The sequence below is a fragment of the Scyliorhinus torazame genome, chromosome 9, assembly GCF_047496885.1.
Source record: "Scyliorhinus torazame isolate Kashiwa2021f chromosome 9, sScyTor2.1, whole genome shotgun sequence".
Classification (NCBI taxonomy): domain Eukaryota; kingdom Metazoa; phylum Chordata; class Chondrichthyes; order Carcharhiniformes; family Scyliorhinidae; genus Scyliorhinus; species Scyliorhinus torazame.
In genome coordinates this window covers 120486206-120501013 of record NC_092715.1, presented here as the reverse complement: position 1 = coordinate 120501013, position 14808 = coordinate 120486206, and the positions used below count along the sequence as shown (strand labels likewise).

Genomic DNA, 14808 nt, shown 5'->3' with positions numbered 1-14808 from the left:
AAAATTATAATTTTGGAGCAGTTTAAAAATTCAATTCCTGATGTAGTGAGAACTCATGTCGAAGAACAGAGCGTTAAAACTGCGAGATTAGCAGCGGAAATGGCAGATGTTTATGAATTAGTGCATAAATCAAAGATTGGTTTCCGACATCGGTTTCAGCCGGTGGGGGATAGAAACTGGGGACATGAGAAATACTCAAGTGGTCACGGTAAAGGTGATCTGATGGGAGACAATAAAGAGAGTGTACCTCAGATTAAAAAAGAAATCCAGGAGAGTGGAAAAGAAATGAAAAGTTTTAAATGATTTCACTGTAATAAACTAGGCCATGTAAAGTCACAGTGTTGGTGGTTGAAGAAAAACACTGGGAAGGCTGATGTGGTAAAACAGGATAAGACAGTGGGGTTTGTTAGAGTGGTAAAGGAAAGCCCAAGGGAAGCGAAGGAGGTGCAAAAGATTGTACAGCCTGTTCAAGAAGTAATTGTTAAGAAGGTGCCAGATGTATTTAAAGAATTTACTTGTGTGGGTAAAGTTTACTCATGTGTATCAGGAGGAGCAGGTAAAGAAGTTACAATTTTAAGAGCTACAGGGGCTAGTCAATCTTTAATGGTAAGAGATGAGGAATTATGTAGTTTGGGAAGAATGTTGCCAGAAAAGGTGGTAATATGTGGAATTCAGGGTGAGAGGAGTAGCGTTCCATTATATAAGGTAAGGTTGGAAAGTCCAGTGAAGAGTGGTGAAGTGGTAGTAGGAGTAATAGAGAAACTATCTTGTCCAGGAATACAGTTTATCTTGGGTAATGATTTAGCTGGATCGTAGGTGGTAGTGATGCCTCCTGTGGTTGATAAGCCAGTGGAAAATCAGTCAACTGAAGTGTTGAAGGACGAATATCCTGGGATTTTTCCGGATTGTGTAGTAACAAGGTCGCAAAGTCACAGGTTAAGACAAGAGGAGAAATCAAAGAGTGAAGATGAAGTTGAAGTGCAATTATCAGAAACGATTTTTGATCAGATGTTGGAAAAGAACAAGAACAGGTCAAGGATGAGGCGGATATTTTTAGTTCAGGAGAATTGGCGGAGTTACAACAGAAAGATGTAGAAATAAAACAGATATATCAGAAAGCATATACGGAAGAGGAACCTGAGAGTATACCAGAGTGTTATTACCGTAAAAATGGTGTCTTGATGAAAAAATGGAGACCTGTACATATGCAGGCGAATGAAAAGTGGGCAGAAGTTCATCAAGTAGTATTGCCGGTAGGGTATAGAAAGGAGGGGTTGCGAGTTGCACATGAGGTACCAGTGGGAGGTCATTTGGGGATGAGGAAAACTCAAGCTAAAATCCAGAAACATTTTTATTGGCCTGGACTACATAAAGATGTAGTTACATTTTGTCAATCATGTCACACGTCAAGTGATAGGGAAACCTCAAGCAGTGATAAAACCAGCGCCCTTAATACCCATTCCAGCATTTGAGGAACCTTTTACAATGGTCCTAATCAATTGTGTAGGACCGCTTCCTAAAACAAAAAGTGGGAATCAATATCTTTTGACTGTAATGGATGTGTCTACTAGGTTTCCAGAGGCCATTCCAGTACGTAATGTTACAGCTAAAAGGATTGTGGAGGAGTTACTTCAATTCTTTACTAGATATGGACTACCCACAGAAATTCAATCAGATCAAGGAATGAATTTTACTTCAAAGTTATTCAAAGATGTTATGGATAGCTTAGGAATAAAACAATTTAAATCAACTGCGTACCATCCAGAATCGCAGGGAAGACAATGTTGAGGGCGTATTGTCAAGATTATCCAGAGGATGGGATAAAGGAATTCCATTCGTATTGTTTGCAATTAGGGATGCACCTAATGAGTCAACCAAATTTAGTCCTTTTGAACTAATTTTTGGTCATGAGGTAAGAGGACCACTTAAATAGATTAAGGTAAAATTGGTGGGTGAGAAATCGGAAATTACCCTATTGGATTACGTGTCAAATTTTAGGGAACGATTAAATAGAGCAGGTGAATTGGCTAGACAACATTTGAAAGTTGCACAAAATGTGATGAAACGGGTAGTGGACAAGAAATCCAAAGTTCGTAGTTTTGCCAGTGGGGATAAAGTTTTAGTGTTGTTACCAGTGGTAGGGGAGCCTTTAAAAGCTAGGTTTTGTGGACCGTATCAGATTGAAAGGAAATTAAGTGAGGTGAATTATGTGGTAAAAACACCAGATAGAAGGAAGACTCACCGAGTGTGTCATGTGAATATGCTTAAAAGGTACTTTGAAAGGGAAGGAGAGAAAAAGGAGATTTTAATGATTCTAACTCAAAGTGACGAACCAAATCCAGATGACTGTGAATTTGACATACCTCAAATTAAATTGGAAAATGAGGATGTTCTTAAAAATTGGGATGAATTGTTAAGTTACCTTCCAGAGGGAAAACAAACTGACCTGAAAAAGAGTTATTGATATCACATGGGCAAGTTTGTGGAGATAAATTGGGAAGTACTAAAATGGCTATACAGGATGTAGATGTGGGCAATGCTGTTCCTATCAAACAACATCCATATAGACATAATCCTTTAAAATTGGCACAGGTTAACAGAGAGATTGAGAGCATGTTGAAGAATGGCATAATTGAAGTGGGTTGCAACCAATGGAGCTCACCCATAGTGATGGTACCTAAACCAGAACCCAACGGTTGTGTGTGGACTATCGTAAGGTGAATGCAGTTACAAGAACAGACTCTTATCCTGTCCCACCATTGAAGGATTGCATGGAGAAAGTGGGACAATCTGCTTTTATTCCCAACTTCCAGACATGGAAAAAACATTTAAAACATCGTATGGAGTTCTTCAATCGACTTCAGGTTGCGGGTTTGGTGATGAACCTCGCCGAAAGTGAGTTTGGAGAAGCCCGAATCACTTTCCTTGAGGAGTTTCCGATACCCTCAAGACGAAGGGAGACAATCCAATCTCTTAACATGAATGAATTTGATCGAACAGTTGTGCAAAAGTTGTGGCGTGATTACTCCACTGATGGAATTGCTGAAGAAACGTAAAAAAATTAAATGGACAGCGGACTTTCAACAGGCATTTGACTGCCTGAAAGCTGTGATCACCAATGCTCCCGTATTGGAGAATTGCAAGGGACTCTGTGGTCAGATTGAACTAAAGTATCTGATTTCAAAGAGAAATGCAGAGGAGTAGAGGAATGGATGGATTGTTCAATGCAGAGACTTTGTTCAAAGAGACTGTCAATCGAGAAGGATTTCGGTTGGAGGAAGAACAACAAAGAAAAATGGACTATATTATTATACCTGTTTGCATGTGGTTTTTTTTTTTAAACGAAAAGGTGTATTTACTGTGCACATTTCTTAGTGGATGGTGCAAAAGTGAAAAATGAAACCATCTTGAAGTTGATGGTTTATTTTTTTTTTCTTGGGGGGGGCGGGAGAGGTGTCATGTGAGGGTACCTTCAAGACACGGATGTTTAAGCAATATACCTTTAAGAAAACAGTGATGTCAGAGAGTGGGTGGAGCTGGGCTTTAGGTCAGCCATTTTGCAGGTTTATAGTTTCAGTTTAAAAAGCAGTGTGTGTGTGGCTGTGTTTCCAGAGAGCTGCAGGTTGTGAAAAGAGCTGGGTGTGTGTCTGTGTTTTGCAGTGAGCTGGATCTCTACCATGAAAGACTATCTCTGGATCATTTGGGTGATTTAAAGTAAAGCCTTTAACCTGATGTGATACTGTTTAAAGGTGTTAAGCCTCTTGGAAGTTTGAAGGAACATTTTGAGGAGTTATTTACTGTTGCAATATTTTCTGAGTTATCATTGAAGAAAGGGATGTTAAGAGATCCAATGTTTATTTAAGATGTTGAGTTGAGTTCATGGAATAAACCGTGTTTTGTGTTTTAAAAACCCACGTGTCCATAATTGTAATCCCACACCTAGGGGAAAAGCCACGTGTTAGGAAAAGCAACAAATACATTAAAGGGTGAGGTTGGTTGAACTCCATGATACATTTTGGGGTTCTGAAAACGCCTCGCACATAACAATCTATTTTACTTTAATGTGTATCTAAATATTCCTTACACTATCTTGATGTGTAATTACATCTGTTGTTTGCACCCATTGTTCATTACAATGATTCCTTAGCTAAGTTTGCTCTTCAGAAAAATAGTACATGAAACAAAAACATGACAACATAGCTTACAAATAAATCCATGGTAAATTCATAGCAATAAAAATAAATTAAATTAAGAAAACAGTAGGTTAAGTTTTAACAAATTGCTACAGTTTGGTACTATGCCATCACCTGTGTGGATTGGAGGCTTATGGATGCACTGGCTTCAATTTTCTAATCGGCATTGGAACCGGCAAGATAGCTTGCAGCTGGCATATAATGAATAAATGAGCCCAAAAAAGAAAACTCACCACTGACATTTTCACTTAAAATAAGATGAAAGAGTTGGGCAAAAGCATCAACATCTTTGTGCAGCCAAATATCTGAGAGGCAGGCATCCATTTCCTTTATAAGCCAAGGCTCAAGAGAATTGAAATCTTTTTCATTCTGTGGAGTATAAAAACAGGAAAGAAAATTGAGACTATAGCTACTAAAGGCACAACTGTACATCTCAGGCAATAATTCCAATAAGAGGCAAGCTTCATCCCGTCAGGAGTCACTTTATTAGCAGGTATGAACCCAGTATCATCTGTGTCATAGATGCACAATATAACTCATTACAAATATGAATTGAATGAAGACAACTTATGAAGCTTTCATGAATCATTAAAGGTTAATGATCTAAACAGTTTATGATACAAATTTATCAAAGTTTAGTAAAATAGGGAGAGAAGCAGGCCATTTAACTCCGAGCTTTTACCGGCATTCACTGAGATCTTGACTCATCTGCACCTGAACCCCAAATATCCACGGTCGCCCCATATACTTTAATACTCTTGGTTAACCAATATCTATTAATCAAAGTTCAATATTTGATCTTTATCAATTGCCATTTGCACAAGAGAATTTCAAACTACTACCATACTCTGTGCAGCATCTGAATTTCACTCCGGAAAGGTGTGGCTTTAAATTTTAGACTATGCTGCCTCATCTTATTTTCCCCAATGAACAGGAATAGTCCCCCTCAATCTTCCCTTCATGTTTCCATTAATATCTTGAAAACTTCAATCAAGTAACCCCATAATCTTCCAAATTCCAGGCAATACAATCCCATTTTGCATAATTGCTCCTTGTAATTTAACCCTTGGAGTTCTGGTATCATTCCAGTGAAATCATTCTCCTGCTAATATAACCTTATCTGTCTGGTGTCCGGAATGGAATGCAGTACTCCAGGTGCAGTCTAGCCAGGACTTTACATAACTGATGCACAGCTTCTACCTCCTTGTGTCAGAGTCCTTTAAACATAAACGGCTAGAAATCAATAGCCTATGTGGTACAGTATGGTACAAAGTGTGGTAGAAGTTTGAAATGTTCTTGAGCTAATGGCAATTGATCTAGATCAATTACTGAACTGAGATTAATAGATATTGGTTAACCAAGAGTATTAAAAGCAGGGCAGCACAGTGGCGCAGTGGATAGCACTGCTGCCTCAAGGCACCTATGTCCCAGGTTTGATTCCAGCTCTGGGTCACTGTCTGTGTGGAGTTTGCACATTCTCCCAGTGTTTGCGTGGGTTTCACCTCCACAACCCAAAGATGTGCAGGCGGGGTGGATTGGTCACACTAAATTGCCCCTTAATTGGAAAAAATGAATTGGGTACTCTTAAATTTATTTTTTTTAAAACAAGAGTATCAAGGTATATGGGGCGACGGTGGATATATGGAATTCAAGTGCAGATGAGTCAAAATCTCAATGAATGCCGGTAAAAGCTCGAGGAGTTAAATGGCCTACTTCTCTCCCTATTTTACTAAACTTTGATAAATTTGTATCATAAACTGTTTAGATCATTAACCTTTTATGATTTATGAAAGCGTCATAAGTTGTCTTCATTCAATTCATACTTGTAATGAGTATATTGTGCACCTGTTCATGACATTTTAATGTTGCAACAGGACCGCAAGTCTCTTCGACCTCCATTATTTCTAGCTTTTCACTGTTTGAAAAATAGCCTGTTCTATTGTTTTTCGGTTCAAAATGGATGACTTCATATTTGCCTAGAATGAAATCCATTTGCCACAGCTGTCCCCATTCAATTCATCTATCAACATCGCTTTGTAATATTATTCTTCCATTGACAAGGCTTACAATGCCACCTATCTTTGTGCATTCTGCCAATTTGGATCTATGCAATTTCAAAACCAAAGGAACAATTCACAAATCAAAAAATCTTTGTAGTTTGGACATCTGCAATTTTCTCACTCACTTTATTTGGAATTCTGGAAGGGAAACCCTCTGGGCCTGGGGATTTGTCACTTTTTATGTGCCATTATTTTCTTCCTTACTGTTGTTTTGCTGAAATTAATTTTGTCACTGTCCCTGATTCAATATTAGTTTTGTGATTTCCAGTATGTCGACCTTTCCTCTACTGTAAATACTGATGTAAAGTAATTATTCAAATGTCTGTCAATTCCTTATTTCCATAGGCAATATCGTTCCAATTTTCAAGAGGCTGCATTGCCCCTACACTCGGTTTCTACTTGTAATTTTTTTTGTATTGCTTTTGATATTCTTCAAAAGTTTCTCATATTCCCATTTAGTAATTTTGCCTTTGCCAGTTTCTTTTCCAAGTTTTGCATTTTTCAATGCTTTTCTTTTAGCTTTGTGCTGTCCTTACCAGTTGTCCATGGCTGTGTTTCATTGACAAGTAGAACCTTTGTCCCTTAGGTGTATAAACTGGTTCTATATCAGATTTAATTACTTTTTGATAACATCCCACTGATGTTCTAACATTTTATCCATTAGCCAATTTGTCTCATTTACTGTGGGCATCCTTGATCTCGTCTTGTGGAGATCAACCTTACCTAAATTGCAATGGAGTCAGCCTTCCATAAATCTCGCTGACTTTTTAGATGGGGAGCCTGGCCCATAGCACCTTGTTAAATCCAGCCAGTATTTCAGAAAACTATCCCAAACAGACACAAGACATTTATTACTTTTATGACATGTGCTTGTCTGCTTATCCAAATCTATATAAAAGTTAACCCCCATCCCCGTATCCACCTTTGCCACAGGTTTAACTAGTAGATTTATTCAATCTACTATTTCACAGCTACTAGCAGGGTGTCTATACAAATCTGCTATTGGAGTCTTAAACCTCTTTCTCTTTGTCAAGTCTTCACTTCCTACTTACCTCTCTTCAGATCCTCTCATCAGTGATGTGATTTCATATATTTTTTTTAATAAATTTAGAGTACCCAATTCATTTTTTCCAATTAAGGGGCAATTTAGCGTGGCCAATCCACCTACCCTGCACATCTTTGGGTGTGGGGGAGAAACCCACACAAACACGGGGAGAATATGCAAACTCTCAACGGCAGTGACCCAGAGCCGGGATCGAACCTGGGACCTCGGCGCCGTGAGGCACAGTGCTAACCACTTTGCCACCTTGCTGGCCTGTGATTTCATAAATGTAATCACAAAGGCTACTCCTTCAGTTCTACCATTTTTCCTATCTTACTTGTAGATTTTTTAACATGGTATTTTTAGCTCCCAGACCACAGCTTGTCATAACCTCCAAGTTGATTTTGCACCTGCAATTTGTTCAATTTGTTCCTTATGCCTATGTGACTGTGTGAAGAACACTTATTTGGGTGAGAAACCCTAACTTGTCCTTCAGTTCTACGGTTTTATTTTCCTGTTTGTTTTTTAATTTCTCTCTCCTGCTTTATTTCACATCTTCCATTTTTCCTTTTGCCAGTCCTGCCAGTAGGGCGGCATGGTGACACAGTGGTTAGCACTGCTGCCTCACAGTTTCAGGGACCCGGGTTCAATTCCGGCCTTGGATCATTGTCTGTGTGGAATTTGCACGTGCTCCCAGTGTCTGTGTGGGTTTCCTCCGGGTGCTCCAGTTTCCTCCCACAGTCCAAAGATGTGCTGGTTAGGTGGATTGGCAATGGTAAATTAGCCCTTAGAGCCCAGGGACGCGTCGGTCAGGTTGCGTGGCTTGGGCGGGGCGGACAGCTGAGTGGGCATGGTTAAAGTACTCATTCGAAGGGATAGTGCATACTCGATGGGCTGAATGGCCTCCTCCTGCCCTATAGGGATTCTATGATTTAAAGAAAAATTTGACTATTAAAGTACTCTCTTCCCTTTCATTTATTTTTCAATTACCATTTACCTTTTCCATCTAATCTCTCACACCCCAACATATGCGGTTTAAAGTTCTTTAAAGTGTTCACCCCATTTATCCCCTCTCCTAGACTTGACTTCTTATCCAGACATATTGCAAAATAAAATATGATTTCAATTATCCCATCTTTTGAGGAGCAGTCCAACGTAGGCTGAGCATTGACTGTCAAACATGGTAATTCGATTGTTTTTTTATGAACTTCATAAGAAAGCGGAGCCCAAAATTTGGCAGGTGTCTATTACAAAGCAGACTAACTTAATATTATAGAACAATTGCTAACATGGTTTTAATCTAGATATAGCTGTACTATTGTTGGTGTTAACAAAGAATTTCACAGAGTATTTCCTGAATTGGTGATAGATTTTTTTATTGCTTCACCCAGGTAATTCATGGTGGGTCAGTGGTGTACTTGGTTACACTGTATAGGATTGAATGGCTTTTTCCATTCTTCCTTTTATGCGTGTTTTACCAATCCTTTGCATTTTGCTTAAAATGGTCCAATCAGGACTGATCAAGTGCACACAAACTATTATGATGCAACAGAAATGGACGCTCAACTAAAGCCGGAGTATATTACAATCTCTATTCATGATGCATGCTGTTTTGTTTGAACTAAGACTTCTTAGGGATAAAATAAATTTGACGGCTGTCCCTTCCAACATATGTTAGATGACTACAAACTTATCGAAATTGGAACTGTAGATTAAATTGTCTGCCCTAGGAACCAAAATGTCAAATAGTTAACTTGGCCAGAACAGCAGGAAAATAGAAAGAAAATAATTATTTAAAAGTTTGTCAAATTACCAATTGACTGAATACACTGTCTCCGCCATCATCAAGCAAATCATTTTCTGTTGTCAGGCTTGGGATAAATCTTTGTCTTTGATATTCCGATCTGCTGGCATTACTCGTCTCCTTAGCTTTATACCATTCAGTTAAATTTGTTTGTTGCTTTTCCTCTGAAGATAAAATATAATTATTCTCAGCAATTAATATAATTAATGATTCTAAGTATGTTTAATGTTCACACGATGTATTATTGGAACACATTATGTTATACTACTAGGTTAAAATCTAACCAAACTGGACTGTTGCTCAAACCTGCTGGCTCAATATCAGTTCTTATTTTAATCAAGCAGTCAGGTGGCAATGGTGATATACTCGCATTTGAACTTACCTCGCTGTTTCTCTTTTTTATATTTCAACATTTCTTTATTCGTATAGCCAGTTGTACGCAAGATGTCCTCTAAAAATAGTTCTTTTACTTCAAATGGTCTTCCTTGAACTTGAAAGAAAGGCATCAATGATTTTAAACCATGCTTAAATCTGCCTTGTTATACTCTTGATCCAATATATAATTGTAAATTCAATACCTTGACCATAATACAAGATGTTGTTCATCAGCTTTTACTTACTGTAAATTACAGGACATCCAGTGAAGTATCTGATGAAGAGATTAACATCCAGAGCTGCACTAGAAAGTATAAGTCTTAGAGATGGATGTTTTTGCATCAGATCCCTCAGTTTAGTTAGTAAGAAATCACTAAAGCGATCTCGCTCATGTACTTCATCCTGTTACATAAAAATGGGAAAATAAAGAATGCGTATCTATTTTTAACCATTAATCTTGCACCTAGTGAAACAAGGATAAGGTAATATACATTTTTATCTGCATAATTTCTACTCTTTTCAGTTAGCTGGTTAGTAGCTGCATAGCATATATCCCTGCAATCCCCCCACCCATACATGTTTAACCAATGTATTTAATTCACTTCTTATGGTAATTTATGTCTGCATTTATAGAATGAATTCAATCAAGTTCAGCACATTAGTGCTCTAATGTTCAGTGACACACATTAGGACTGTTCAAATTTTGTCCCACAAGCCGTGACCCGAGCTGCAAGGACCACAGAACCATTTTGCCAAGCAGTTGACAAAATTACTGAATGACTGTATTTCATTTATCATCTAAGCCTGCCAACATCAGTTTTTCAACCCATTGTGCCACCATTTAACAAGAAAAATGTTTTTTCTCATTACAATTGGAGAATGTCAATATGAACCAATTGGAAGGCTCTCAGAGCTTATGAGATCAGCTCGAAGGAAAACAATTTTCACCTCACTATTAATTGCACATAAACACAAGTAGGAAAGTTTAGGTATTGGTGTCCGAGAATAGTTTATCTCTCTAATTTAGATTGAAGGAATAGGCTGCGAGAAAACAGCTTTCATTTTAATTTGTTAAATAAACTTTTGAGGCGTACCAGCTTTTGTCTCGAATTAATGTTTATTTTCTCAGGGTGTTTAGTAACCCCATGTAGTTACTTCCGGTTCTGAGCCTTTGATAAAAGTTACTTTCCAGTTGTTTACAGCCTCTGATAACATTCCTTTTTCACCTTTATCTTGTTAAGATTAGTTGCAACTTTGTTTTTTTGAGAAAAGGAGAATGTTTTCTGGATTAACAGACTTCATTAATCACACCTCTCACTGCACTAGGTTAAGAACATGGAAATAGCAGGAGTAGGCCGTTTGGTCCTTCGAGCCTGTTATGATATTAACAAGATCATGGCTGATTTTCTATGCCAACCCCACCATCCCACACTAGCCACTTATCCTTGAATTTCTTTTGTACCCAAAAGTCTAGCGGCCAATCTTAATACCTCAGCAACCAGTCTTGGTTTGGAAATAGACGATCAGAAATATCTGTGACAATCTTGGTTTCAAGAAATTACACTGAAATTTCCATATTTAGCATTGTGATGCAAACTATTGGCCTGTTTGAATGTAATCTCCATTTAGGTTCTACAATTTAGCTATTGTAAGTTTATAAACAAATGGTTGTGACCGCTTAGCTGCCATGAAGTGGAGAAAATAGTCCATACTAATATTGAAGCAGCTAATGTGCATGGAAATATCAAGAATTAATAATAATTAGACTATAATAACTTCCGCTGAATTGGAAACAGGATCATCACTCAAAGGATCACAAACTTAAACTATGGCTTTGAAATGCATTTATTTAATAAGCTCTCACTGCCGCCTGGAACACAGGATAGCAGAAAAATACCCTGGAGGTTTCAACGTAGAAACATTACAGATACAATAGGAGAAAGGTGCAATAAATGAAACATATGAGAATATGTTTTAAATAAATTAATGATACAACTGCAACTTGATTATCATAAATCTAAATCCAAACTTGCTGAGGTAGCTAAGGTTAGCTTCCTATGGTCAAACTTATTATTTAGTCAACTGCAACTGCAGTACTCTAATAGAGACAGCTAACATGCTTTACAAACTATACAACCCTGTCATTGCCACCCACTCCAGTTATACTGCTGCTGTCTATCTGAAGTAGGATACTTCACAGCATATATAAAAAATACCATCATAAGTAACTAATCCTTCAAACCATCATCAAAAATGCACTGCTAATTTTCATTAAAATTTCTATATATTAAATATGTTCAACCGTACTGGATTCAAAATTAAGGGGCGGGATTCTCCGTTTCTGAGACTAAGTATTGACGCCGACGCAGAATTTGTGGACTTTCACGACAGCAAAATTGGCAACGAACTTGGATTGATTCAGCAACTGTGGAGGGCAAGCACCAGCGCCACATGGAACACAATCGATTCCTATGTAAAACAGTGTGGGATTCGCCAGGTCCGTGATTGATACTCAGGTGGCTAACAAGCTGCAGCCGCAAATACACATTACAATCCGCGCACACACACACACATCCCAGCCAACAAGATGGCACTGGTTGTGCCGGAGCCCGCCATACAGCTGATGGGTCGACTAGGGCCAGAGGGCACCTGGGGAGGTAGCCTGGGGAGACACCGATATGACCCGTAGCCCCAAGTTCACCGTGGGCTCTTAGCAGTGTGCGCAGCTGCATGGCTGCCTTTCCAGTTGCAGCAATGGTGTTCCGTGCCCATCCATCCCAACCCCACAGCCCACCTCCTGGCCACACCCTGCTACTCCCCCCGGCCCTGGCAGAAGCCCGGCGGCCAGCAGCCCAACTATCAGCAAACTATGACAATGTTGGACACTTTCCGTACCCCCTCTCTCACTCAGCAGCCACTACGGCAGTTTTAAGATTTTTAAAAGCACAAGTGAACCGCGCCATCGGGAACTCGACCCAATGGAGGCAGAGCATCGCAGAGGCCCCGAAGTATACTGGGTCAGGCCCGGTAATGATATGCAAATGGTATTTACTGTACATGTGTTCCGGACGGCATTGACGCCGCTGTCGAGGTGACAGAGAATTGCGATTCGGCGTCAAATCGACTCCCGCCACAATTTTAGCATCGGAACCTATTCCCCACCCAATCGTATTTTGCGATTTCGCCGTCTTCTCCTTTGGAAAATTGTTTCCCTCCTTCCACTTTCAACCCCTAAAGAAACATAATTGCTCAGCCAAACAGGTGATTTTCTAGGACTTGAAATGCAACCTGCACCCTCAAAAGGGTCAGAAAAGCAGTTCTTGTGACCTTTCCTCCATGAATATGTACATGGCACCCTCCGAGCCAGTATAATTAGTATGGTTAGAAACCTGTCTGTAAGCTTAAACTGCTACACCACCAGATTCTCTTATAAGCATTAAGAATTTGGATTATGGCTAACTATTTCAGAACTGGAATACAGAGAAGCAAACTGAAAACCTTAAATAAAAACTGCAGGAAATAGATATTCAACCCACTAGCATTTGAAAATATGAAACGGCAATTTAGTACATTGGTTGTGGACCCTTTTATCATATCTGGTAAGTGGAAGTTAATCCAGTCCCTTTATGGGACTAAACAAAATTAAGGAAATGAGGTCAGAATAGGTATAAGGTGTGCTTTGGTAGTGGGATCATTCTGTAAAATAGTTCCCATCCCCTGTATCTTCATTGCCACAATGTAAACTCTGATAACACATTCAAAATTTAAGAATTCTTTGAGAAAATAACAAGCAAGGTGGATGAAGAAGAATTTGTAGATGTGGTGTACTTGGATTTTCAAAAGGCATTGAATAAGGTGCTAGGTCAAAGATTTTTTCAAGTTAGCACATGACGTATGGGGCAACATATTAGCATGGATAAAGGATTGGTTAGCTAACAGGAGACAGAGCAAGGATAAACAGATCTTTTTCAGATTAGCAAGCTGTAACAAGGACTGCCTCAGGGTTTGGTGCTTGGGCCTCAACTATTTACCATCTGGATCAATAACTTGGATCAAGGAACCGAATGTATGGCAACTAAGTTTGCCGATGACTCCATGATAGGTAAGAAAGCAAGTTGTTTTTAAAAAGTGGATAGTCTGCAAAGGGATGTGGACAGGTTCAGTGAGTGAGCAAAAATATGGCAGATGGAGTATGTGGGAAAATATGAACTGTCCACTTTTGGCAGACAGGATAGAAAAGCAGTATACTAATTAAATGGAGAAAGATTGCTGAACTCAGTGGTTATTGCAATGGGAATGGAATATAAAAGCAGGGAAGTTTTAGTGCGGCTGTAGAGGACCTTGGAGACACCATTCCTGGAGTAGTGTACAATTTTGTTCTGTTTCTGGCCCATCAAGTCTGCACCGGCCCTTGGAAAGAGCACCCTACTTAATCCCACGCCTCCACCCTATCCCTGTAAACACAGTAACCCAGCCTAACCCTTTGGACACTAAAGGGCAATTTAGCATGGCCAATCCTCCTAACCTGCACATCTTTGGACTGTGGCAGGAAACCAGAGCACCCGGTGGAAACCCACGCAGATGCAGGGAGAAAGTGCACACTCTACACAGACAGTCACCCGAGGCCAGAATTGAACCCAGGTCCCTAGAGCTATGAGGCAGCAGTGCTAACCACTGTGCCACCATGTCGCCCTATCTTTGGTCTTATTTGAAGAAGGATATATTTGCATTAGAAGCAGTTCGGAAATGATTCACTCGACTCATTACCAAGATGAAGAGTTTATCAAGGTTGAATAAGTTGGGCTTCTACCCATTGCAGTTTAGAAGAATGAGATGTGATCTTATTGAAACATACAAGATCCTAAGGGAACTTGATAGAGTGGATACCAGGGACGGTGCATCCTCTTACGTGGCACAGTAGAACTAGGGGCACACATGAAGAGAATTTTCTGAGGGTCATTAGTATGTGGGGTTCTGTTCGCCAGAAAGCAATCGAGACTGGGTCACTGAATTTATTCAAGACTGAGTTAAGATAGATTTTTGATAAACAAGACAATCAAAGATTAGAGGGCAGAGAGGAACGTGTAATCAAGACTACAACCAAATCAGCCATAGTCTTACTGAGTGGCAGAGGAGGCTGGAGCGATGAATGGCCTAATCCTGCTCCAAGTCCAATGTCCCTTTCAGTCCTTTCTTCTTCTAGGATTTTCATTTAGCTATGGATTACAAAACTGTTGTTCAAGTCTGTCCTCATTTCCATGCCTCCACTCCCACCTTTTTAAAAAAAATACTTTTCAGTGCCTCAAGTTAATCATTTTGTTCAGTCCTACAAAA

The 14808-nt window shown here is 39.4% G+C and overlaps 1 protein-coding gene across 8 annotated transcripts in view; it reads right to left on the bottom strand.

Moving 5' to 3' along the window:
* Positions 1 to 14808, bottom strand: part of ythdc2 (YTH domain containing 2) — a 227156-nt gene that overhangs the window by 147080 nt on the left and 65268 nt on the right. For all 8 annotated transcript variants that reach the window (XM_072516464.1, XM_072516459.1, XM_072516461.1 and 5 more), the window contains 4 exons: positions 9720 to 9876; positions 9482 to 9589; positions 9109 to 9263; positions 4427 to 4562 (listed from right to left, as the gene is read on the bottom strand). In XM_072516464.1, coding sequence (XP_072372565.1) covers positions 4427 to 4562; positions 9109 to 9263; positions 9482 to 9589; positions 9720 to 9876 — 556 coding nt within the window. The remainder of the gene's footprint in view (positions 1 to 4426; positions 4563 to 9108; positions 9264 to 9481; positions 9590 to 9719; positions 9877 to 14808) is intronic.